At 47.9% G+C, this 27,661-nt stretch overlaps 1 protein-coding gene across 4 annotated transcripts in view; it reads left to right on the top strand.

The window, feature by feature from the left end:
• myo5b (myosin VB) overlaps positions 1–27,661 on the top strand; it is a 299,598-nt gene that overhangs the window by 233,865 nt on the left and 38,072 nt on the right. For 2 of the 4 annotated variants that reach the window (XM_038790508.1, XM_038790510.1), the window contains exons 27-29: positions 3,820–3,885; positions 12,606–12,830; positions 24,127–24,224. In XM_038790508.1, the coding sequence (XP_038646436.1) occupies positions 3,820–3,885; positions 12,606–12,830; positions 24,127–24,224 (389 nt within the window). Of the gene's footprint in view, positions 1–3,819; positions 3,886–12,605; positions 12,846–24,126; positions 24,225–27,661 lie in introns of all 4 variants that reach the window. The other 2 variants (XM_038790509.1, XM_038790507.1) reach the window with 1 other exon arrangement.

Below are 27,661 nucleotides of genomic sequence, written 5' to 3'. Positions count from 1 at the left end.
ATAACGTAACAAGGTTCCCACCCAGAAAGGCCGGGAACCTTTTTTCAATAAATTAACATCGCATTAAAGGTCTTCCCCATCGTATCGTCCCCCCCACATTAGAAATGTTCTCTTGTGAATGCGTCTCTAATTCACTTGTCTCTCAGTCCGGAAGAAACGGTCTCGAACACGTCCGTACTTCAGAATATTCTTTATTGCGATCGCGGCCGCTCTCTAGGTATTCCGGAGAACCACCTCGGAGAGTGCCAAAGTATTGCTCAAAACATCCTTTTTTTATATGTATTATTAGGGGGCTGTCCCTTACATTCACTTGAGCTTGCCCCCATTACAAAGCATAAATTTGTTTTTGCCATAGTTCCAATACATGTTTTTACAGACTTTGAGGTTATCTATTGGCACATGAGTATATAGCAATCTTAGCTTAAACACCAGGTGTTTAGCCATAGTTGCAAGCGGCTCCCACATTTCATATTCCGTCATCCGGCCATCTTCCTTGTTTCTCAAGGCTATTCGGCTTACAGTCATGAGTCGGCTCACGAATTCAGATGTCAACTCCCTTATCTCAACAAGCTCATCCTCCTTCAGTGGCTTCAATAACAAACTCCTCTACTGGTGATTTTCCACCAATGTATCCCATTCATTCTGGCTCATTCTAGATCTTAACCCTTGCTTCACATCCTCACTCTTGCCGACATGAAGTCATGTTGGTGAGGTTTATAACTGGTTTTGTAAAAGGTGAACCAGGTGAAGGGTGCCCGCCAGAATTCACAGGTAACTACGGTCCTCGGGGGAGAGGACATGCCAAGGCAGTAACCTGGCACTGACCCTTGGACCATGCTGGGGGCACAGCTAAGGGTGCCCTTCTGGGAGATCCATTTGTAAGGTGCGGGGGCTCAGGTTAAATCACCACCAGTCAGCTCTCCCCCTCAAAGCAGCCTATGGTCATCTGGGACCAAGGCGACTTTACTTACTAGAATTATAAAGGCACAGAAGGAGGTAATTCAGCTCATCATGCCTACGCCAACTCAATGAAGAACTTTCCAATTAGTCCTATTTCCTTGCTCTTTTCCCATGGACCTGCAGTTTTTTCTTTTCAAGTATATGTCCAATATTCTTTTGAAACTTACTATTGAATTTGCTGTCACCACCCTTTCTGGAGTGCATTCCAGATAACAGTTTGCGCAAAAAATAATTTCTCCTTATTTTCCTTTGCTTCTTTGGTTATTAATTCTTTGTCCTTGGTTACTGATCAGTGGAAGCCATGATGTGGAGATGCCGGTGTTGGACTGGGGTGAGCACAGTAAGAAGTCTTACAACACCAGTTGGTAAAACTTCTTACTGATCAGTGGAGACACTTTCTTCCTGTCTACTCTATCAAAGTCCTTTAATAGTTTCGAACACAGTTATTAAATTAGCCCCTAACTTTCTCTGCTCCAAGGAGAACAATTCCAGCTTCTCCACATAACTGCATATAACTCCTCATCCCTGAAATAAATACAAAATAACGCTGGAAATACTCAGCAAGTCAGGCAGATTTGGCGGAGAGAAACGGAGTTAACGGGTGGGTTTTAACTAAATGGGAACAAAGTCCCATAGCGGGCGCATTTAGCCACACGTTTCCCGGCACTCGAAGCACCATGAAACACATGCTATAAAACTGCACGGGTTAGAGAGGGGGTCTCAGTGGGGAACACGTGGCCGAGGCTGCACATAGCCCTGTTTTGTGCACTGAGGAGCTCCTCTAGCCGGAAGTCCTCAGTGCAACAAGTGATTGGGATATTATTTTTAAATGTCGTCCCACGCCCCCCCAAACACCCGAGCAGGACACCCCGGCCCGATCGGCACTTCACAAAAAAATGCCAACTTGGCATCGCCAGCCTGCAGTGCCACCTGGACACCTTGGCGGGGCCAGGCTGGAACCCAGGTGGCACTGCCAGAGTGCCTGGGTACCATCCTGCCCAGAGGGCTTGTACTTGGGGGCCTCCAAATGCCTGGGAGACCCCCACAAATGCCTTTCCGTCTGGTCCCCGTTTGTGGAAACTAGTACTGAACGGCACTTGCCCGAGGTTTCGAGGCGAAGGGGATAGATCCCTACGCCTTGGGTACCTTGGGATTCTGCACATTCAAGTGAGACTAGCTGTCTCGCTTTAATATGCAGATTTGCCAAAAACTAATCCCATGGCGAAGTATTTTTCGGGCATAGCTAGGCCGTTCAGTCGTGCTCAACATTTCAGGTTGGGATGGCCTTTAATCGGAACCTGAACCTGTAACATTGGGCAGGATTCTCCGTTTCCCGGCAATTTCATAATCAGCGATCGGGCGGAGAATCCCTTTTTACGACCGAATCGGGTGCAAAAACAGGCACCGTCCCCTCCAAAACGGCTTAATCGGGGAGTTTGCCTCATTACCTGAAGGCCCCCCCCCCCGGCTCTTCCCCCGATGGGCCGAGTTCCCGACGGTGTGGGATATGGGTGCTCTCAGTTTTCGTGAACCCAGTGTGGTGGCTGCAGACTGTGTCCAGCGGCGCCCCAGCGGTGGGGAGAGTCGTGCTGCTGTCGGGGGGCTTCGGCGAGTGCACGGGGGACTGGTGGGGGGTGGCCCAGGGGTGGCGAGTGGAGGTCCAGGGGGATACTATCTGGCCCCTCACCGGGTGGAGGATCGGTGCTGGGGCCTCGACGATTTTTTCATCATGAATTAGACACTTCTTCCGGAAATAGGGCTGGATTCTCCGTCCCGCCAGGTTTCTGGTTCAGCACGCCGGCAGGATGCTCTGTTTCGCCGGCTGGTCAATGGGGTTTCCCATTGTGGGGCAGCCTCACTCCGTCGGGAAGCCCTCTGGCTGCCAGGAAAATGGAGCATCCCGACGGCGGAGAATCCAGCCCGCTGCCTCAAAATCGGAGAAACCAGCCCATTAACTCTGTTTCTCTTCACAGTTGTTGCCTGGCCAGCTGAGTATTTTCAACAGTTTCTGTCTGTATTTCAGATTTCCCGCGTCCACAGTATTTTGCCTTTCCCTCATCCTTTGTATCGCTCCAGTAAATCTTCCCTGCTCCCTCTCCAAGGCCCTAAAATCATTTATTTGTAAAAAACCTTAATTTTATATTCTCTGAAATACCATGGAGTGTTATTCTGTGTCTTGAGATGGCTTTAATTCCCAAATGTGTGCTGAAGGTCACTTCTCATACTAAAAATTAAGAGAGAGTTGTATTGTGCAGGTAGTGTCCCCATACCATGGATAATCGAGTATTTTTCCTCTCACTGAGGAATATGGAAATCTGAGTACCCATTGGAATGAAACTGCTGTTCAGAAAGAATTGCAAGCTCTACTTGGCAAATTATTGAAAATTATTTTGTTCTCCCCTGGAACACTTTCCACAAGTGATGTTTTTATCTGCACAGAGAACTGCAATGTCATTGTGGAACTGTGCACAACAGAGAATCCTACATTTAATCCCTTATCTCTATTGCGTCCCTTATATCACTTGAACAGCAGATGGGGGCTGCAATTAACTTTGACGTCCTTGGGCTATGTGTGTCACTCAGTGTCAATCAACATTAATTAATGTGGGTGGACAAAGAAAATGTTAGCTATGTTGAGCCCTTGTCCTCAAATACTTGTCAACACTGACGAGGGCCACATATAAAGAATTTCCACTTGGATTTGATGACGTACAGGAAGGCTGCCTCGGTCTGTGTATTTATACCCAAAAACAAAGTCAATATTTTTAAGAACAAAATTGAGTAAATGCTGAGTATTGCTTTTCTCGAGCTATTATTTTTCCTGGTATGTAAAAATAACTTTGTCTTCCTTCTGGGCAGGTGAATGAGTACAACAGCATCCCAGACAATGAGCAAGCAGCGGAGTTGGCCTATGACAGTTTAAAGGTACGAGTTGAGCCAATTGGGATATTACTTACAAAGTAAGGTCAATGAATGCATGTTTCCCAATAGTAAGAATCAAGTTCCAAGATGCCCTAAGCCCTTTCTCTGTGATGACCCAATGAAATTTAAAAAAAATAATCAATTAATGGAATGTGGGTGTCACTGGCTCGGCCAGCAATTTTAGCCCATCCATAAATGCCTTTGAGAAGGTGGTGGTGAGTTGCCTTCCTGAACTTCAGCAGTCCATGTAGTGTAGGTCCACCCACAGTGCTGTTAGGGAGGAAGTTCCAGGTTTTTGACCTCGCAACAGTGAAGGAACAGTGATATAGTTCCAAGTCCGGATGGCGAGTGACTTGGAAGGGAACTTCCATGGGATGATGTTCCCATGTGGGATGGCATGGTGGCACAGTGGTTAGCACTGCTACCTCACAGCGCCAGGTACCCGGATTTGCTTCCGACCTCGGGTGGCCGTCTGTGTGGTTTTTTCACATTCTTCCTGTGTCTATGTGGGTTTCCTTCGGCTGCTCCGGTTTCTTCCCACAGTCCAAAGATGTGCTGGTTAGGTGGATTGGCCATGCTAAATTTCCCTTAGGTAGGGTTATGGGTATAGGATGGGGGATTGGGCCTATGTGGAGTGCTCTTTCAGAGGATCAGTGCAGACTTGATGGGCCGAATGGCCTCCTTCTGCACTGTAGGGAATCTATGGGCGCGATTCTCCGCTGCCCACGACGGGTCGGAGAATAGCGGGCGGGCCTTCCCGACAATTTTCACGGCCTCCCGCTATTCTACCCGCCCCCCGACATGAATCGCTGCTCGCCGTTTTTTACGGCGAACAGCGATTCTCCGCAGGCCGATAGGCCGAATACCGCGGAGTTTACGGCCGTTTTCACGGCCGCGATCACACCTGCTTTCAGCGTTCGTGAAAACGGCCGCAAAGTGCCCGTCCCGGACAACCATGGCACCGATTGGCATGGCCGCACCACGGCTGTGCCAAGGGTGGCATGGGCCTGCGATCGGTGAGCACCGATCGCGGGCAGCGCGTCCGATACCCGCGCACTATTTGTTCTTCCGCCGCCCCGCAGGATCAGTCCGCAGGACGGCTGAGGGGCATGACGGCCCGCGCAGCGCGGGTTTGACGTGTCTGCGTGATGACGTCATCCGCGCATGCACGATGAATCGGGTCCCGGGAGGGGGCGCGGAGGCTGCCGTGAAACACGGCCAGTTTCACGGCAGCCTTTACGACTCGCCGCATTTGCGGAGAATCGCGCCCCATGTGTCTGTTCTCCTTGTCCTTTTAGATGGTAGTGGTTGTGGGTTTGGAAGATCCTGTCTAAGGAACCTTGACGAGTTCTTGCAGTGCATCTTGTAAATGGAACTCATGGCTGCCACTGTGTGTCAGGGGTGGAAGGAATAAATGTTTGTGGTTGGGATGCTAATTAAGTGGACTGCTTTGTCCTGGATGGTGTCAAGCTTCTTGAATGTTGTTGGAGCTGTAGTGATCCAGGCAAGTGGAAAGTATTCCTTCACATTCCTGACCAGTGCTTTGTAGGTGGTGGACATGCTTTGAGGAGTAAGGAGGTGAGTTACACAATGCAGGATGCCACGGTATTTATATGGCTAGTCCAGTTCAGTTTCAGGTCAATGGTAACCCCCAGGATGTTGATAGTGGGGGATTCAGTGATGGTAATGCCATTGAATATCAAGGGGCAATGATTTGATTCTCTTATTGGACATGGTCATTGCTTGGCACTTGTGTGTCACAAATATTACATCCACTTGTCAGCCCAAGCCTGGATATTGTCCAGGCCTTGTTGCATTTGGGCAGGCACTGCTTCAGTATCTGAGGCGTTGCAAATGGTGCTGAGAATTGTGTAATTATCTGTAAATATCCCCACTTCTGACCTTATGATGGAAGGAAGGCCATTGATAAAGGTGCTGAAGATTCTTAAGTCTAAGACCTGAGGAACTCCTGCAGTGATGACCTGGAGCTGAGATGATTGACCTCCAACAATCACAACCATCTTACTCTGTGCTAGCTACAACTCCAACCAGGGAAGGTTTCCCCCCCTCTGATTCCCATTAACCATTGTTAATATAGTTTGCAATTTATCCTCTAAATCCTTAAACCTTACTCTTTAGTAATATTCCACCTGGAACTTTGTCAAAAAGTTTTTCTACAATCCATGTACTCTACATCTACTGCAATTTGCCCATCTCCGATGCCTGCTAGCTCCTCAAAAAGGGAGCAGCCATATGGCATTTGATGACCATGACACACGTCCTGTCAGTGCTGCAGGCCAGAATGGTCCAGAGCAAGTGGGGGCTTCCACTGTGGGCGCTGCTAATTGAGGAGTTTGTGTCACTGGCAGAGTTGCCAGGAGAACTTGGGCTCTACTTGTAGAGGGGGTTTTTCAGCTAGTGCTCTTCACCTCTCTCTGCCTGATGTGGTGCCCCCCTGCTTTCTGCAGGTGGAACTGATCTAGGAAGGATGTCCAAGGGCACTGTCCACCTCTCACTGACCCAATGCTCTTGTCATGGTGCTAACAATGGTATGAGGTTGGTACTATCACCAGGCATTCTGGTGTAGTTTCCTGGCAATGCCTATCCATGATGGTTGCCAAACTCTCCATGGAGGAAGTGTGATGACATCCTGGACTAGTGCGCAGTCAATTCCAGCCCCACTTGACCCAGAGTCGCAACACAATTGAATTATTTTCTTAGAAAAATACCCAAAGTCACCAGGTTTATAAGTTTAAACACAATCACTTTATTTATAACAAAACTATACTGAAATACGCAGCAAACCAGCTGGCTAACTATTATCTAATTCCCCACCCTCTACACACACCCACATAAGACAGATAAACACAGGGGGGTAGAAGGGGGGGTTATAAAAAGAAAAAGAGATAAAAAGTCTTTGCTCCAAATGGGTGTGTCCAGCACCTTACTCCCCTTCAGACTTGCTTTCCGTTTGAGGTTTTTACTGTAGATTCATTCAGGCCTCTACTTTCAGGAATACGGCACTCACAGCCTTTCTGGGGGACTGAGAGAGTGAGTCCTGGGCACGATTCTCCGTCCTCGTTTCGCTCTCGCTCGAGCGAAATTAGGCTGGTGAATAATGGGAGAGGCCGAAAACAAGAACCGTGCCAAGTGCCAAACAGTTTGCGATACAACCGGTCTGATCTCGACATAGCGCGGCAAGAAACCAATTATCACCACTTAATCACCACCTATTTCCATACAATTAACGAGAGCAACCAGGCCTCCTGTCATTTAGCAGCCTCCACAGCAAGTGGTCACGCTGGCGCCAATTAGTATTTCTTTTGAAAAACGCGAACCTGGCGGAAGGTCTTGTGTGGGGAGCCGGGGAGGTGAGTAGCCATCTTTGCTCACATGCAAAGAGCCCTCTGCCGCACCGACTACCCATAACCCCCACCAACTGCCGAGGCCTCTGGCCGTGCAAATGAAGGCTATTTGCTAATAGGGAATTGGCTTTCGTGGTTAAGCGAGTACTTCACACAACCCAAGTGGATTCCCGTGGATAGGTGGGCCATGTAACAAGTGGGAGTCATTGCCTAGCATCACAATGTGATGCATGGACAATATGTCTGATTACAGCAAGAGGCAACACCGCAAACGCAACAGCCAACATCCGAACACCCAGGGGATGGGACATAGCACCGGGGACATGTCCACAGCTAGAGGGTGGGTGAGAGCCACAGGGAGGGGGACATGACTGAAGATATGGTCCAAGGTTTCGGAGGTCGTCAGGAAAGTGACTCTCCCAATGATTCTCCTGTCCATCTCTGCAACTCCAGCAGCCTGAGTGTGCCCTTCAGGAGCCTGACATGTGGCATGAACGTGACCTCCAGCAGCCCTCAGACTGTCAGTGGTCTCAGCTGTCATAGCCTCCATTGTCTGCACCTGCTCGACAGTGATATGCATATCAGATGTGAGTCCGAGACGATTCACGTGCGTCCACCCACCAGGGTGTGTCATTGTGTTGGTGTTTGGTACAGGAGAATGATGTCATACTGCACCTTGAAACTGAACTACGCTCGATATCAAAATGAAGAAGGCTCCCTTACATGTTCACGTGGCACAAAATACCTGCCATTGATTCTGTCAAGGAAAGAGGAATACAGTTGGGCCCTCATATTATACACTTTGAAAGATCAACCCTGGGAGTAGTGTTTTCCCATTCAGGTGCAAGCTGATTGCAATGTGGTCTCGGCTCTCACTCTCAACACCATACACTCCAAACTCTGCTGGACTTGCCTCTACTGCTATGATGGATGCACAAGGACACACAACTCCCTCCTTTGCCCGCAATCTGTGTGATGCATTAGATTGAGAAGGGACTGGGCTCTTGTGAAAAAACATACTTCCAGTGATTATTTGGATTGGATTGGATTGGATTTGTTTATTGTCACGTGTACCGAGATACAGTGAAAAGTATTTTTCTGCAAGCAGCTCAACAGATCATTCAGTACATGGGAAGAAAAGGGAATTAAACAGAATTCAAGAAAATACATGAGAATACATAATAGGGCAATACAATATATACAATGTACTACACAAGCATTGGCATCGGATGAAGCATACATGGGTGCAGTGTTAATGAGGTCAGTCCATAAGAGGGTCATTTAGGAGTCTGGTGACAGTGGGGAAGAAGCTGTTTTTGAGTCTGTTCGTCCGTGTTCTCAGACTTCTGAATCTCCTGCCCGATGGAAGAAGTTGGAAGAGTGAGTAAGCCGGGTGGGAGGGATCCTTGATTATGCTGCCTGCTTTCCCCCGGCAGCGGGAGGTGTAGATGGAATCAATGGATGGGAGGCAGGTTTGTGTGATGGACCAGCTCTTTAGTTTTGCTGGCATTGAGGGAGAGATTGTTGTCGCTGCAGCACTCCACTAGGTTCTCTATCTCCCTCCTGTATTCGGACTCGTCGTTATTCGAGATCCGGCAGTTGCTGAGGGTTCACAAGGCAAGTTTGAAGGCATGACCAATCACTCAGAACCTGAGTGATCATAATGTCTGCACCCGCCTTGCAGTCACTGTTTGTATTACATTCACTCAGACTCAGCCTTGTGGTTAGGAAAAGGCCATTCATCCTTTCACGGCATTGCTCCCAATCTCACTGCTGACCTATGACCTTGCCTTTCACCATTCGAGATGACCTCTTGTGGCCATCTGATCAAAAGAGTACTCTCACTACCTGTAGGAGGTCTCTCACTTACTCCCAACTTGTAATGCAGACTTATCTTATGGATGGTTACCTAAATTGTAATTTAAACTTTCTCACAATTAGACAATCAGATCTGCTCAGCAGTCAAAATCCTGGAACTCCCCCACTCATAGCACTTTGGGTGTACCTACACCACAGGGACTGTAGTGGTCCAAGAAGGCAACTTCCCACCACCTTCTCAAGTGTAGTTAGGGATGGACAGTAAATGCTGGCCCACTCTGCAATGCCCACATTCCATAAATGAATAAAAAACATATTTTTAAGTCACTTTAACTTTGCTGGCGTGGCAGCCTCCAAAATGGCTCCAGTGCCTGGGTCAATTGCTCAGAAGGTTGCATGTTCCCCGGCATGAGATCATGTCACCTCTGTTAATTGGACAGCCAACGCATGATTGTCTTCAGCCAGCTGCAGGGGATGCCACAGTACCACTGTCCTTCCAACCCTATGTCGCCATGAGTAAATTGGTCCATAGAATCGCTACAGTGCAGAAGGAGGCCATTCGGTCCATCGAGTCTGCACTGGCCTTGTGAAAGAGAAGCTTACCTAGGTCTACTCCCCCACCCTATCTCCGTAACCCCATAATTCCACCTAACCTGCACACCTTTGGAAACTAAGGGGACATTTCAAGCATGGTCAATCCACCTCACCTGCCCATCTTTGGACTGTGGGAGAAATCCAGGGTGGAGTTGGTGCTAACTGGAGTCCACCCAACCACTACCCGCCCCCAAAGGGTGCCCAAGTCCCAAAGCAGGCTGATTGAAAGGCCCGTTTGGTATTCTGCGGTTAAAATTAAACAAACAAGAAAACAAAAATTAGCCCTCTAGCCTTCACGCCTCATGCCAAATGCCCCTTCTGTGCTATCCCATACCCAACACCCAAACCCATGGCCCTTCCTACCCTCCATGCCAACACATGCCACCCATTCAAACCCATATCATTGTCTGTGCGGAGTCTGTACGTTCTCCCCATGTCTGCATGGGTTTCCTCCGGGTGCTCCGGTTACCTCCCACAGTCCAAAGATGTGCACGTGAGGAGGATTGGCCATGATAAATTGCCCTTCGTAACCAAAAAGTTTAGGAGGGGTTATTGGTTTATGGGGATAAGGTGGAAGTGAGGGCTTAAGTGGGTCGGTGCAGACTCGATGGGCCGAATGGCCTCCTTCTGCACAGTATGTTCATGTCCCTCACCCCACTACCAGTTGCCTCTAAACCCTCTCATTCATAACATTTAAATCCCTTCAAGTATGCAATCCCCCATAAAACATTTACTTCAAGTATTTATGAGAATAAACATTTGTATTGATAGTCCCACATGTAAGACCAGTAATCTCTTTATAAACCATTGGAGCTGCCATCAAGGCATTAAAGGCCCCCTTACTATGATAATGATAGGTTGCTGAAGCAGTCAAGCAGCACTAATCCGATAATTATGACCTTCTGACTTGCGTCAACATACCATGAAATAGCAAGCACTGATTCTTTTTCAACTGCAAGCTGGACTTTTTCTCCTCCAAAATCTAAAAGGACCAGGGGATATAAATTTCACAGAGCCCATACACTGTTTGTTTTGCATGTCTACTGTTAACGATCTGAAAGGGACACCTCACCTCCTACTCCCCCCCCCCCCCCACCCTTTGTAGTGCCTGGCCTCTTTATCCCCCACCCAAAATGACACCTGGCCTTGAATCCCCACTACATGTGCACCTGACCATGTCTCCCCCTCCCAAAGGGGCCTCTGGTCCCATCCACACACCCCCCCCCCCCCACCCCACCCCAACAAAAGGGGCACCTGGCCTCATCCTTCCCTCCTTCTCCCAACCCCCCCTCCCTACCTGCCAAAGGGGCATCTGTCTGGCTTCCCCAAATAAGTCCCTTAGCTGTAGAACTTTCCTTAAAACTCTAAAGCCCACCAGTCAAGTTTTGGACATCCTAGTAATAAAAATTGCTTCTGTTTGAAGGATGCTGTATTTTAAGTTTCCCGATGCCTCTGCGAAGTGCAGGTGTGTAAAATACAACCTGCCCCCCCCCCCCCCCCCCCTTACTCCTGTGAAAAAGGTGGGTGGCAGGTGCGGGGCCAAGACTTCCAGAAACTGGGCACCTACACTTTTGGCTGAGGCATGGGAGCCCTTCCAGCTCTGTGACACTTCAGGCAAGATATATAAGGCCATAATTGGAGGAACACAAAGTTCTCTTGAAGATAGAAAAAAAAAGTTGGAGACGGAGAAATACAGTGTCATTTCTGCAGGAATTGATCAATTAGTAATCACAAGGGTTGTGGCATAGTGGTAATGTCACTGGTCTAGTAATGCAGAGGCCCAGGCTAATGCTCGGGTACTTGGGTTCATGGAATTTAAATCTAGTTAGTAAAATATGGAATTGACATCTAGTCTCCGTAATAGTGACCATGCTCATAAAAACCCATCTGGTCCACTAATCTCCCTTCGGGAAGGAAATCCACCATCCTTATCTGGTTTGGCCTACATGTGACTCCAGACCCATGGCAGCGAGGTGGACTCTTAACTGGCCTCTGAAATGGTCTGGCAAGCCACTCTGGTCAAGGGCAAGCAGAGGTGGGAAACAAATTCTGGCCTTGCCAGCGATGCCCACATCCCATGAAGGAATAAAGAAAACGTATGCCCACTCATGTTGATAACTTGGACAAAATCCTTGCCAATCTTTTTCCAACAATAATGCCCCGCTTAAGTCTTTTTTAAAAAAATACTTCCTCTTCTGAAGATAGTGGGTCACTTTTAGTAAATGACTTCAAAGGTGCTGGCATCCTTTGCTTTCTTGCCCAAGTGTCAGTTCTTTCATGTCTGAGCCCAGTTAGCCTGTTATCATGGAAGGCACCAGAGCTAATCTTGCCCATGAACAAGCAGGAGAAGGGCGATTGCTACTTTTGCCCCTTTCAAGTCTCGAGGATCCTGGAAGAAGTATACGAGAAACAGACCATGGAAAATACTACAAGAGTCGACATTTCAGCCCCTTGAGTTGGCACGGTAGCACAGTGGTTAGCACTGTTGCTTCACAGCGCCAGAGACCTGGGTTTGATTCCCAGGTTGGGGTGCTGTCTGTGCGGAATCTGCATGTTCTCTCTGTGTCTACGTGGGTTTCCTCCAGGTGCTCCGGTTTCTTCCCACGGGTCCTGAAAGCCATGCTGTCAGGTGAATTGAACATTCTGAATTCTCCCTCTGTGTACCCGAACAGGCGCCGGAGTGGGGCGACTCGGGACTTTTCACAGGAACTTCATTGCAGTGTTGATGTAAGCCTACTTGTGACACGAATAAAGATTATTATTGAGTCTGTTCTGTCACAATCAAAAATTATCTTGATTGATCCAAGTCTGAACTCCATCAACCTTAATGCCCTTGCTTAATTAAAAAATTGATCAACCTTAGTTTTGAAATTTTCAATATGTAAAAGACTAATTGAATTAATTTATTGCATAATGTATAATGACACTCCCCAATTCTTTACACAGCGGCAAGAGTTGGAATCTGAAAACAAGAAACTGAAGAATGAACTCAACGAGCTGAGGAAATCTGTCGCCGAGAAGGCAATCGGGGAAAATCCAACTGACGACTTGGAAAATGCTTACACTGTATTGCTGAATCAGCTGAGGGTGACCAGTGAGGAGTTAGAGGTGCGCAAGGAGGAGGTTCTCCGGCTGAGAACTCAAATAGTTGATGCTGCTCACCAGAAGGAGGTGACAGGAAGAGTGGTAATGTACTTTGTATTGCTACAACTTGTCTTTCCTTTATTCCACCCATCTTCCCCATTTTCCAGGCTCCTTGTTCTCCTCCGCCATTTGCTTTTTCGTATTCTCAGCCTTTTTTTCTTGACCTGTATTACATGGAATCTCTCTTCAATATGCCTCGCCTGCAAAGACAGGTTATGGGCACAGACATGAGCAGTGACTGGTTTGAATTTAACTATTGGATTTGATTGGAAGAAACTGCGGTGAGATTTTGCTTTCGATATTTTTGTCAACATGAAAATATTGCTGGGATCCTTCCCCTCGTTTGCTGGTTGTCTTCATTTCACTGGTTGGGGGGGGGGGGGGGGGTGAAATCCAGTTTCCCCCCTTGAGTTTCAATTACTGAGGAAGGGTGGGTCGGCTTGTTTCCCCAATTCAGCCCGTGTGGAAGAGGTTTGCGTTTCCTTCCGTGGGTGGCCCTCCTCCACGTTCCTTCTCTGTTCTTTGCGAGCTTCCAGTCAACATTCACCCATTTCCCCCCCCCCCCCCCCTTTTCTAACCCCCTTCCTACCTTCCCTCCATTCCCTAGCTATCCCCCCCCCCCCCCCCCCGGCATCCCCGCACCCCTGGGTTGGCTGCTGGTTGTGAACAGGTCTGTGGAGAGGCTTGTGAATTTATTCCACATACCGTGGAATGTCTCCTCGGTCCCTCTTACCTCAATTTTTTTTTTCCCACCCTCAGGAATTCGGTCAGATCTGAGAGCCATTCTGAGGCCCTGGGTGATGCTGCCGACTTCCAGCCTACCTGAAGTCTCTGCCTGGCAATCAGTGAGGCAAAGGCCAGGGCGCCTGCCCCCTTCCCTGTCCAGAGTTCTAGTTGCTCTGACACCCCGAAGATCGCCATGGATGAGCACGGCTCTATCTTGACCACCACCCTGGACATAGCCTCGAAGAAGGCCGTCCAGAGCTCACAGAGTTTGCCAGGCCCCCCTGATAGTGCCTGCACTTGTCCTCTTCCTCCGGGAAGAACCCGCTCATGCGTGCTTTGGTAAGGTGCACTCTGTGCACTACCTTGAGCTGCATCAGGCTTAGCCCGGCATAGGAGGAGGTGGAGTTGACTGTGCAGCGCCTTGATCCAGTGTCCTCCCCCTATCCCCATGCCCATTTCCTCACCCCATCTCTATCTGATCTCGTTTACTGGGGTCCTGACCTTTTCTATACGTCATATAGATTTTGCAACACTTGTTGTCTCCTAACCAGTCCAGCCCTATCATTATGTCCAGAAATGTGTGTCCAGGTCTCTGGGGGAACAGTTTTGTCCTCTTGCAGAGAAAGTCATGCAGCTGCAGGTACCTAAGCTAATTTCCTTTCGGGAGTTGGACCCTCTCTGTAAGTTCCCCCAGGGTCGTCAGGCTGTCGTCCACGTATATGTCCTTCACTCTCAGTGTCTCTCTGTCCTCACTCCATGTCCGAAATGTGGCATCTATCCTCACCGGTGCGAACCTATGGTTGTTGCAGATGGGGGCCCCTATGGAAATCTCGCCAAGTTTGACATGGTGACTTATCTGGTTCCTTGTCCTTAGGTTGGCTACTACCACTGGGCTCCTGCAGTGTCTGTGTGTGGGGGGCTGGGAGTGGCGCGGTGGCCATCGCTTGGAGAGACGTCCCCTTGCAGGAGGCCTCCTCCATTCAGACCCAGTCTGCCTCTGGTTCCCTCAGCCACCCCCTCACCCTCTCTGAATTTTTGTCTTTCCCCTCCCTCCTGCCAGGCACTCCCTCCCTCCCGGGAGAAACGCTGTCACTTCCTCCTCCGCTGCACTCCTGTACAGCAGCTTACTCGCTAGTGTGGTGGCTCCAACATTGATCAGGTTCCCCTATTTAACCCTGGTCTGCCTCTTCCCCTGCCTCTGCTTTCTCCGCACCTTTGCCTGTGTTCGTTCCTGCCCCTCTCGACTTTCGCAGTCTGTGTTCTGGTCATTGCATTCTATCCCTGTTTTCCCAGACCATTCTTTTGGACAGACGTGTTGGCTTCCTCTGAGGCGTCAAAGTAGTATTACTTCCCCATAGCTTGGCATGCTAGAGCATGCCAAACTGCACTTTACTTTTGCACAGGGCGGATTTGGCACTGTTGAATTCAGCCCAACACTTGGCCAGGTCTGGATGAAATGTCCTTCCCACTTGCACTCCCTTGCGCATTTTGTCCACCTCAGGATCTTCTCTTTGTCCTGGTGTGGTGAATCACATGCCGCATAATTCACACTGTTGTTATATGATGTGCTGTATTCATGTTAGTTCGGTATACGAGCAGTTGCGTGGCTCTGCCCATAGGGGGAGATGAGGAGTTTGTACTGGGCTCCACCCTTGGCCCCGCCCTTGGCTCCTCCCACTAACCGGAAGTATAATGCTTTGCAGTCGTGAGCCTGCCTGCCAGTTCATCACGTCGCAGGCAGGCTCTGTTGTAAGGCTATTAAAACCACTGTTCACTTCCAACCACGTGTCTTGTGAATTGATGGTCACATCAATTTAATAGTCTTAGGAAACTAGAAGAAAACGACTATGGAATCAGCCCTCAAACCCGACCGACTAGAACTCGACCCGCAGGCTTCTCAAGGTATCTTACCATTGCCTTCTAAGACTCGAGCCTCTGCTCCATCTTGACCATTGCTTCCGTCATGGAGGCTGTCGCAGCTACCACTGCTGCCTTGGCGGCTGCCGGGAGGTCTCTTTTCAGCTCCTCCCTGTGTCTTTAGAGCTCGGAGGTGATGGAGCCCATGAGTCTGTCCATCAGCGTCTGGGTCTGCGCTGGGAGCTCTGTGGAGTCGGCCTTTCCTGGTTCCGTGCCACCTTGTGTGGCTGCCGGCTCCGAGTCTGAGGTTTCCCTCCCCTCATTTCTGCTGGCTTTTCAACTGGGTGCCTGAAGTTTTCTCGTCGGTGCAGTTAACGGGAGGGGGGGGTGGTTAGGCTGGGGGGTTGTATATATTTTTGGTGCCCGTTTGCTGGAGTTAAAAGGTCGTAACTGAGGATTTCATGTGGGGGCCACCTTTAGTGCGACCGCTAAGCTCATGGCTGTCACCGGAAGTCTCGTCATGGCACTTCCATAGAATCAAAGAATTTTACAGCTCAAAAGGAGGTAATTGAAACCATCAAGCCTGTGCCAACTCTTTGCTGGAGCTATCTCATTAACCCCACTCCCCCTCTTTCCCCAGACCCCTGTCAATCTTGTTCTTTCAAGTATTTATTGAATTACATTTTGGAAAGTTATGACTAAATATTCTTCCACCAGCCTTTCAGGCACGTTTCGCCGACCACATCAACTCGCCACAGAACCTTTCCCCATTTCACCTTTGGTTTCTTTTCCAAAGCGCACTGCAATTCTTCTGCCACTGACAGCTTTCCCCATTGAAAGCATCCATGACTGTGAACACGTCTTTCAAATCTCGTGTGCGAACCTGCTCCTCCAGTTTCTCCACATTACTGGAGTCCCTCACCTCTGCATATTTCAGTAAATTTCCTCTGCACCATCTACAAGGTTTTGCCATTCTTCCTAAAAATTGAACAGAATACCCCAGCTGAGGCCCTAACCAATGTTGTAATTAATAAAGATTAGCATAACTATCCTGCTTTTGTACTCAATTCCTCCATTAGTAAATCCAAGATATCTCATCCGCCTTTGACAAACGTTTCAACATGTTCTAGTACCTTCAAGGATTTGTGTGCAAACCCCTCTAGGTCTTTTTGTGCCCTAAAAACTGTGTAATTTAGTTAATATTCCGGCTCTTCGTTCTGCCCATCTCGATGCATCAGTTTCTACTTCTCTGCGTTAAATTTCATTTGACATGTGCCCATTTTACCAGTCTGTCCACGCCCTCCTAAAATCTGTTACAGCCCTTATTGTTAATCACATTTCCAGTTTTGTAACATGAGCAAATTTTGAAATTATATGCAAGTACAGCTCATTAGCATAACGAAAAGAGTAGAGATTTGAATATCTGCCCCTGGGGACTATATGTTTTCCTCCACTCCGAAAACAACCAATAATCACTACTCTGTACTTTCTGCCTCTTAGCCAAAAGTTAAATCCAAGGTGGCACTCTTCCCTTTGTCCCACAGATTTTAACTTTGCTCAGAAATCTATTGTGTGGTACTTTGCAAAACACCTTTTGAAATTCCATTGATGCAACAGTTTTTAAATTCATTTACGGGATGTGGGCGTCGCTGGTTAGGCCAGCATTTATTGCCCATTCCTAGTTGCCCTTCAGAAGCTGGTAGTGAGTTGCCTTCTTGAACCGCTGCAGTCCTAGAGGTATAGGTACACCCGCAGTTCCAGGGAGGGAGTTCCAGATTGCTGCGCCAGCGACAGTGAAGGAGCGGCGATATATTTCCAAGTTGGATCCCCGCCGTCTATGGCAAGGTCTGCAAGACATAACAGGCTACAAGATGAAGGCATGTAAAATCGTCGGCTCCAACGCACCCCTCCCTGATGAGCTCAACGCATTCTATGCCCGCTTTGAGCAAGAGGTCAGCGAGAACGAGCCCTCCATCCCATGAGCCGCGGATGAACTTGTATCTGAGATCACTACTGCAGATGTCAGAGCAGCCTTCTTGAAGGTCAATCCACGGAAAGCCACTGGCGCAGATGGGGTACCCGGACGAGCACTCAGGTCTTGCATGGATCAGCTGGCGGGGTATTCGCAGACATCTTCAGCCTCTCTTTACAACAATCTGAGGTCCCTATCTGCTTCAAGAAGACGACCATCATCACTGTACCAAAAAGCGGTCAAGCAGCGTGCTTTAATGACTATTGTGCAGTGGCTCTGACATCCATCATCATGAAGTGCTTCGAAAGGTTAGTCATGGCACGAAGCAACTCCAGCCTCACGGATTGCCTTGATCCACCACAGTTCCACCACAGTTGATGGTTAGATCCTCTCTTGTAGGAGATGATCATTGCTTGGCATTTGTGATACGCAAATGTAACTTGCCACTTATCAGCCCAAGCCTGGATACTGTCCAGGCCTTGCTGCATTTGGACATGGACTGCTTCATTATCTGAGGAGTCACAAAACCACAATACTTTCAGCCTCTTTGTGACTTCACCAAAAGGACTTGATCAAGTTATCAAGCATGATTTGACTTTAACAGGTTTATGTTAGCAGTTAATCTTTTCTCTCTGCTTTCAATGTTCTGCTTCATTCTGTAAAGCATTCCCTCTACAATTATCATAAGCCTCCTTTTTCCATATAATAACTTTAGTATCTTCAGTCAACCAGGATGTTGTAACTTTGGATACCCTCCCCTCGAAGAAATGTGTCAGTGACCTCATTAAAGTAGATATTTTGGGATAATTAGTTTCGCTGGATTTTATTGTCCAGTTGCAGTTTTGCTGACCAGCTTTTGATTCCAATCCACTTGGGACCAATCCCCTTCAACTCATTGACTTTAGCCAACCTCAAGTTAAGTATTTTTGATTGCATTTTGACCTGGTACAATTGGTAGTCCCTCATCTCCATCTACCCTAATCAAACCAGGACATCATTATAAAGAGCCCTTTTCTTTTCCCGGCCCCAGTCTTAACTTTCAGGTTAATCCTTGTAAATGTGTTTGCAACATTCCTAATGCCTCTGCATTCTTTTACTAATGTACCAATACTCTTTTTACATTCCATGCTTTCTTGTATTCCAAATAGATCCCACATTTCTGCTTGTGTAATTGGACTGAATACAATATGACAGTAGCTAAAACTTGAAGTGGCTGTCATTTTGACATGGTTAGAATTGGAACTAAAACTTGCTAATTGTTCCCATGTGAGCACAGAACTCAAGCGAGACAGACTTAAATTTAACCAATTTCCAAATGAAGCTAGGGTTGAGAAATTTCCCCAATTCCATTCTGTCTTTCTCCAACTGAGCTGCAGTAGAATATGTATAGAATCTGTCAGCTAAGGCTGGGTCAATTCATTCTTGGAAGGAAGATCTGATTGTGAACAGGATTGGAGATTCTATGGATATGTGTGGACTGAGATGAACAAATTCTGCACAGGGCAGGATTATTCCCGCTTTGGGGGGGGGGTGCAAACCGATATTCACCGTTAGAAAATGGGATTGGGTGAACATTCTGGAGTTTTATTTCATTGCCTTTCATTGCATTAAAGGTCGATATGACCTTGTCAGTCCTGGGTGGAGATGGTGATTGGCAGGGAAGGGGGGGGGTTCATGCTGGAAAGGGAGCCTGTTCAGAATATCCACGTCTACGATCTGCATGCCCAGGCAACGGACATAAGAGCTCAGAGCAGGTGTAGGCCATCTGGCCCCTCGAGCCTGCTCTGCCATTTAATGAGATCATGGCTGATCTTTTGTGGACTCAGCTCCACTTTCCGGCCCGAACACCATAACCCTTAATCCCTTTATTCTTTAAAAAACTATCTATCTTTATCTTTAAAACATTTAATGAAGGAGCCTCAACTGCTTCACTGGGCAAGGAATTCCATAGATTCACAACCCTTTGGGTGAAGAAGTTCCTCCTAAACTCAGTCCTAAATCTACTTTCCCTTATTTTGAGGCTATGTCCCCTAGTTCTGCTTTCACCCGCCAGTAGAAACAACCTGCCCGCATCTATCCTATCTATTCCCTTCATAATTTTATATGTTTCTATAAGATTCCCCCCTCATCCTTCTAAATTCCAATGAGTACAGTTCCAGTCTACTCAACCTCTCCTCATAATCCAACCCCTTCAGCTCTGGGATTAACCTGGTGAATCTCCTCTGCATACCCTCCAGTGCCAGTACGTCCTTTCTCAAGTAAGGAGACCAAAACTGAACACAATACTCCAGGTGTGGCCTCACTAACACCTTATACAATTGCAACATAACCTCCCTAGTCTTAAACTCCATCCCTCTAGCAATGAAGGACAAAATTCCATTTGCCTTCTTAATCACCTGTTGCACTTGTAAACCAACTTTTTGCGACTCATGCACTAGCACGTCCAGGTCCGTCTGCACAGCAGCATGTTTCAATATTTTATCATTTAAATAATAATCCCTTTTGCTGTTATTCCTACCAAAATGGATAACCTCACATTTGTCAACATTGTATTCCATCTGCCAGACCCGAGCCCATTCACTTAACCTATCCAAATCCCTCTGCAGACTTCCAGTATCCTCTGCACTTTTCGCTTTACCACTCATCTTAGTGTCGTCTGCAAACTTGGACACATTGCCCTTGGTCCCCAACTCCAAATCATCAATGTAAATTGTGAACAATTGTGGGCCCAACACTGATCCCTGAAGGACACCACTAGCTACTGATTGCCAACCAGAGAAACACCCATTAAACACCCATGCTCAAAGACTTAATCATATGCCGGTTACAATAGGGCCCAGTGCTGCTTCTGGGCAGGTGGCATAATCGCCTTGTCCTCTTCTTAAAATTATGAGCAATGGCTTGTGGTCCGTTATGACGGTGAAACGAAACCCATATACATACTAGTGGAATTCCTTCATCCCAAAAACGATGTCCAGCCCTTGATTCTCAATCTGAGCATAGTTGCGCTCCGCTGCGGCCAAAGTCCGTGCTGCGTAGGCTCTCAGTCTCTTTGTTCCTTCGTCCATGCAGTGGGATAACACCGCCAAGATTCTGTATGGGCGGGCATCACAAGAGGAGCTTTCGGGGGTTATAGTGGGTCAACACCCTGATGACAACAGTCGCTCATTCACCTTGGCGAAGACTACTTCTTGCAGCGCTCTCCATGCCCACTCCCGGTGTTTTATCAATAGCGCAAGCAGTAGTGTGAGGATAGTCACCAAGTTAGGGATGCATTTCCCATCATAATTCAGGAGTCCTAAGAACGACTGCAATTCGGTTGCAGTCTCAGGTCTGGGAGCTTGTTCGATTGCTCGATTGACACGGTATCTGAGGTATGGTGTCACTTTTGCATAAAAATTAATTTTCGGCTCTTAAGGCAGAAAACCGACTAAGGACTTCTTCCAAGTTCCTCAGGTACTCCTGTTCGGTGGCTCCTGTGACCAAGATGTTAGCCAAGTAAACTGTCACTCACATTAGTCCTTTGAGGATGTTCTTCATGACTCTCTAATAATCGCATATTGTCACAAGTAGGCTTCAATGAAGATACTGTGAAAAGCCCCAAGTTGCCACATTCCGCCACCTGTACATCTGCGATCCTATCACTGAGACAACAGCCCTCACATCCAGTTTCATTGAGTGGTTGGCCATTCACTTGAATGATGACTTTGATGGGCTAATGCACAGCGATGCAATTCAGCTGCATGCCCTCATCTTCGTTGGGTTGCTCCAGATGGGGGGTCCTGCCTCTAGGTGGGGCCTCTCTCAACCAGGACGTCGCGCTTGTTGGCTGACCTGGCATTGCTGGTCCCTGCAGTTTCTCCGGCTACAGGTGCCGCACATCTCTAAGTCCTCCTCCAGTGGTGCAGGGGAGAAGTCCCATCTTGCTGCAATGGCCCTCGGCTAATGGACCCGACCCCGATGGTGTTCAGGCGAGGGGTGGGTCTCCGAGGTTCTGTTCCTAAGGGCGCCACTCGTCCTATGCTATTCATCTCCATTTCTGATGTACGCTGAAACTCGTGGACTCCTCCGTGCTCTGTCATGCGAGGGAGAACTCAGTGGCCTTTTTTAGGTCCAAAGATGGTTCGGCCAGCAATTTCCACTGGGTCACCAATTTGTTAACTCGGCACAGAAGATGGTGTCACAGCACCTCTGGTAGGGATGGCCCGTAGTCACAGTGTTCTGGCAGTTTGTGAAAGTACCACAGAAACTCAGCATGACTCCGCTGTGGTTCTCTTGGCCATATTGAATCTTTGGGCAGTGACCGATAACTTGGGGGTCATAGTGGTTTCTTACGAGCACCATCACTTCATCAAACGTCTCGGAGTCTGGGGCTACAGGGTAGGTTAAGCTCTTTATGACATTGAAAGTGGGGGCCCCACAGGCGGTCAGACACCCAGACTATGACTGCATCTCAACACAGAGGAGCAAGTTGCACAAATGCCGCTCTTCAGTAGACTCGATGCTTTAGGCACGAGTGTGGAAGACTGGGCTCGGTATGTGGAGCACATGTGCTGTTTTCTCAGGGCGAACGCTATTACTGGGGAGGACTGTTGAGATGCAGTCGTAGTCTGGGATCTAGCAGCGCCACCTGTAGTTCGGTTTTATCCACCGCGAATATTGTAATCGACGAGGAACCCCGAAAATGTGAGTCAAAAGTAGTCTATTTCCTATTCACAGCGAGGAAATGCAGCAAATAAGCAACAGTCCAAGTCCCCTCAGCAGGGGAGCTCGTACACAACGAGCCCCAAGGGGAGATCGATCGGGTGGTCCTTGTGGGGTTTATGACAGGGGAGAAAGAGTAACGTGTCTAACTGGAGGGGGGGAAAGGGGTTGGTCGTGGAGGGTCGGTATCAGATCAGGAATGTTGGTGGGGGGCGGTGGTGTCCGACAGGAAGGGGGGGTGCTCTGGTGAGGAAGCACCATAGAGGTGGGGGATCAGACTAGAGGACGTATCTGGTTGAGTCGCACCAGAAAGGGTCAAGTCAAACCAGGAAGCAGGATCAGGTCAGACTGGGGGGTTGGAGATCAGCTGGGGGGTTGTGTGTGGGGAGTGTCCCATGCGAGGCTGGGTCTGGATGATTAGATCATAATACCATAAGACATAGGAGCATAAATAAGTCACTTGGCCCATCGAGTCTGCCATTCAGTCATGGCTGATATTTTTCTCATCCGCATTCTCCTGCCATCTCCCCATAACCCCTAGTCCCCTCATCAATCAAGAACCTATCTATCTTTGGCTTAAAGACACTCTGGAATTAGAACTGATTTTCTTCTAACTCTTTCAGAGTAACTATCAGGGTAAAACTGGCAGGGCCATCTGAAGTTAGCGGTTTAAATCGCTCCTGTCAGACAGTTCCCAGCCCAGCACAATTGTCCAGGGAAGTTAGCACTTCAGGGCTGTTGCCAGGTTAAACCCTTACGTGGGAACCTCTGAGGTGTGGCACTGGGGAACCAGGAAGCTATGGGCCTGTGTCAGTTTAGTTGAACATCTGGAATTGCTTCTTTAAATATCTCTCACTTTATTTATAGCCATACCTTTCAAATGTCTATTTGCACATTCAGCCTGAACCAGTTCTCCTCTCATACCTATGTAATTGGCTTTGTTTAATTTTAAGTTCCTTGTTTGTGATTAGACTGGGTCGCTTTCAAGATTATTAGTTACTAATAAAGGGCGGCACAGTAGCACAGTGGTTAGCACTGTTGCCTCACAGCGCCAGGGCCCCGGGTTCAATTCCCGGCTTGGGTCACTGTCTGTGTGGAGTCAGCACGTTCTCCGTGTCTGCGTGAGTTTCCACCCACAAGTCCCGAAAGAAGTGCTGTTAGGTGAATTGGACATCCTAAATTCTCCCTCTGTGTACCCGAACAGGCGCCGGAGTGTGGCGACTAGGGAATTTTCACAGTAATTTCATTGCAGTGTTGACGTAAGCCTACTTGTGAGGCTATTAATGATTATAATTAATCCAGCCTCATTATGCAATACTAAGCCTAAAATAGCTTTGTCCCCAATTGGTTCCACAACGTATTGCTCCACAAAATCTCATAAACATATTCGACAAAAGGGCGGCACAGTGGTTAGCATTGTCACCTACGACGCTGAGAACCCGGGTTCGAATCCCGGCCCTGGGTCACTGTCCGTGTAGAGTTTGCACATTCTCCCCGTGTCTGCGTGGGTTTCTCCCCCACAACCCAAAAGATGTGCAGGGTAGGTGGATTGGCCACTCTAAATTGACCCTTAATTGGAAAAAATAATTGGGTCTTTGGATAAAGACTCTTTAATTTCATGTTTTTTGCTACAATTCCTTGCATGTATTTTAATTGAATTTAAACTCCGCCAGCCAGGTCTAGTGACGTACTGGTAGACCACACCCTCCCCAGATGCGGCTGATGCTTTCAAGCTCGAAGGCCAGCTCTTGGCACTTTAGCTTTGAGAGCTTGCTCACCTTCCTTCATTGGACGGTGAGCTCCCTCTCTGGCTTTTAGGAGAAAATCACAGGCAAGTGCCTGTTTCCCACTTGGTGCCGGCTTCTGACCCCCGTTTCAGCCTGTCAGTGGGATCTTAAAGCTCGGAACTAAATCTTGCCCATGGTCTGCTAACTGTGGCCTTGTTTTGTCTATAGACTTTGTGTTTTTTTCCTGTGTGCCAAACTGAGACCACGTTTCTGCGTATTTGGATCATTTCAGTGAGTTTGGTCACATCAGATAAGTCATTTATTTCTCCCATTGCAGGACAACGTGACTGAGGAATACAAGTGGATAAATAGTAATGAAAATACTGAGAAAGATGATGTCATTGAGGCTTACAATGGTATATGTGAGACCAACAGGTAGGTTGGTGTTTCTTTGATCTATACACCATCGCCCTGTCTCTACTCTATTGATTTCCCATTTTAAATCACATCTCCAGAAGTTTTCTACTTTATCACGACAGGAACCAGGTGAAGTAATTTGATCTGGGCCTGGTGTCTCACAGAAGGCTGAGCAGTATAATATACTGGTGTTTGCACAATACATGTTGTACTCCAGTGTGAACAGAGCTCGGGCTGATGGGACGCTGTTAGTTCTCTTTACTGCTGTGAGAATTCTTAAGTGAATTGGATTTCAGGAATTGGAAGCAATTCCTAGATTATAGGTGGAATCTTGAGCCTCGTCACCCATGGGATTGAGGATGAGAATTGGGAAACATGGTTCTCACCCGGAGAGATTGGGTTTCCGATTTTCCTCGTCCCTTGCCAGCAATGTTCCGAGATTTGTGCCCAAAAGAGTGTGAACCTCATTTAAAATTTTAATTTTAAATATTATTAGCAGACCCCACCCCCCTCCCCGCCAATCCCGTTGTGGTGCTCGGGTCTCCTGCTGGGGGCGGCATCAAGGTTCCTACCCCAGCCGGCGATGGGTTGTCAATGGGTCATTTGAACCCATTTGCATCCTGTTAATGGGCTGGACTCCGGATTATCCATGCATCCGTGATGCTCTGGCCCTCTCGGCCTGGATGAATAGAGGATTGGTTAACTAACAGAAAGAAAAGAGTGGGGATCAATGGGTGTATTTCTGGTTGGCGATCAGTGGCTAGTGGTGTGCCTCAGGGATTAGTGTTGGGACCGCAATTTTTTACAATTTACATCGATGATCGGAAGTTGGCGACCAAGTGTAATGTTCGCAGATGATACTAAGATGAGTGGTACTGTAAAGTATGCAGAGGACACTGAAAGTTTGCAGAGGGATGCAGGTAGTTTAACTGAGTAGGAAAGGGTCTAGCAGATGGAGTACAATGTTAGTAAATGTGAGGTCATCCATTTTGGGAGGATTAACAGCAAAATGGACTATTATTTAAAGGGTAAAAAATTGCAGCATGTTGCTGTGCAGAGGGACGTGGGTGTCCTTGTGCACGAATCGCAAAAAGTTGGTTTGCAGGCGCAGCAGGTAATTAAGAAGGCAAATGGAATGAAAATGAAAATTGCTTATTGTCACAAGTAGGCTTCAAATGAAGTTACTGTGAAAAGCCCCATTTGCCGCATCCACAGTCGCCACATATTGGCGCCTGTTCGGAGAGGCTGGTACGGGAATTGAACCGTGCTGCTGGCCTGCCTTGGTCTGCTTTCAAAGGCAGTGATTTAGCCCTGTGCTAAACCAGCCCCTATTTTGTACTTCATTGCTAGAGGGATGGAGTTTAAAAACAGAGATGTTATGTTGCAGCTGTATAGGGCGCTGGTGAGGCCACACCTGGTGTACTATGTACAGTTTTGATCTCCTTACTTGAGAAACAATCTACTGGCACTGGAGGGGGCGCAGAGGAGATGCACTAGGTTGATTCCGGAGTTGAGAGGATTGGCTTATGAGGAGAGACTGAGTAGACTGGGTCCATACTCATTGGAATTCGGAAGAATGAGGGGGGGGATTTGATAGAAACGTATACAATTATGAAGGGAATAGTTAAGATAGAAGCAGGGAGGTGGTTTCCACTGGTGGGTGAAACTAGATCTAGGGGGCATAAATAAGGGGGAGTAAATTTAGGACGGAGTTGAGGAGGAACTTCTTCACCCAAAGCGAATCATCATCATCATCATGGTTGTAATACTGTGGAATTCCCTGCCCAGTGAAACAGTTGAGGCTACCTCGTTTAAGGCAAAGGTAGATAGATTTTTGAACAGCAAAGAAATAAAAGGCTATGGTGAGCAGGTGGATAGGTGGAGCTGAGTCAATAAAATATCAGCCATGATCTTATTGAATGGCGGAGCAGTTCGAGGAGCTGGAAGGCCTACTCCTGCTCCTAGTTCTTATGTTCTTATTCACACGGCGTAGATTGGTGCAAGTGTTTGCCCGCATGGCTCTGATGCAGTGGACCTTGCAGTGGACCAAGTGGATTAGTATTTAACGTAAGTGTCCCCAAAGTCCATCGGAGGGGGTCCCCCGACAATACACATCCTGCCCACCCCACTACCCCATCAGACTATGTCTATCAGACTTCCCACCCACCCACCACAAATCAGACAGCTCCGTCAGAGATCCCCTCCATATCAGAAACCCCCTCATCTCAGAACCATCAAGGAGTTAAGTGGTAGTAATCTCAGGATTGCTACCAGTGCCACGAGCTAGTCAGAGTAGGAATGTCAGGATAGATAGGATGAATGCATGGCTCGAGATGGTGCAAGAGGGAGGGAATTCAAATTCCTGGGACATTGGAACCGGTTCTGGGGGAGGTAGGACCAGTACAAACCGGACGGTCTGCACCTGCGCAGGACTGGAACTGATGTCCTGGGGGGGTGTTTGCTATAGCTGTTGGGGATGGTTTAAACTAATGTGGCAGGCGGATGGGATCCAATGTAGGAAGTCGGAGGGAAGTAAAACGGGGCCAGAAACAAAAAGCAGTAAGGGGGAAAATGTAAGGCAGAGAAGCCATAGTCAAAAATCAAAAAGGGCCGCAGTACAGGTAGAGTGACTGAGGAGAGTGTGAAAATGGAGGTGGCCAATGGAGGATTGAGGGTGTTGTACCTAAATGCACGCAGTACACGGAACAAGGTAAATGAGCTTGTTGCGCACATGGAAATTGGCTGGTACAATGTTGTGGGCATCATAGAGACGTGGCTGCAAGGGGATCAGGGCTGGGATCTAAATATCCAAGGATACATATCCTGTTTAAAGGACAGGCAGATGGGCAAAGGGGGCGGGGTTGCATTGTTGGTAAGGAATGAAGTGAAATCGATAGCAAGGAGCGATATAGGATCAGAAGGCACAGAATCTCTGTGGGTAGAGTTGAGGAATCCCTAAGGTAAAAAGACCCTGATGGGAGTTATGTACAGGCCCCCTAGCAGTAGTCAGGTTGTGGGGCAGAAAATAAATCAGGAGATAGAAAAGGCACAAAAAAAAGGCAATATTATAATAATGGGGAACTTCAATATGCAGGTGGACTGGGAAAATCAGATTGGTAGTGGATCCCAAGAAATAGAATTTGTGGAATGTCGAAGAGATGGTTTATTGGAGCAGCTCGTCACAGAGCCTACTAGGGAACAGGCAATTCTGGATTTGGTGATGTGTAATGAGGCAGACTTGATTAGGGAACTTAAGGTGAAGGAACCCTTAGGGAGCAGTGACCACAATATGATAAAATTTACCCTGCAGTTTGAGAGGGAGAAGCTGCAATGAGATGTAACAGTATTACAATTAAATAAGGGGAACTGCAAAGACATGAGGGAGGAGCTGGCCAGAGTTGATTGGAGAAGGAGCCTAGCTGAGAAGACAGTGGAACAGCAATGGCAGGAGTTTT

This window comes from Scyliorhinus canicula, chromosome 3 (genome assembly GCF_902713615.1).
Source record: "Scyliorhinus canicula chromosome 3, sScyCan1.1, whole genome shotgun sequence".
Taxonomy (NCBI): domain Eukaryota; kingdom Metazoa; phylum Chordata; class Chondrichthyes; order Carcharhiniformes; family Scyliorhinidae; genus Scyliorhinus; species Scyliorhinus canicula.
The sequence above is the reverse complement of the archived record's forward strand: the minus strand, read 5'-3'. Positions and strand labels throughout refer to the sequence as shown.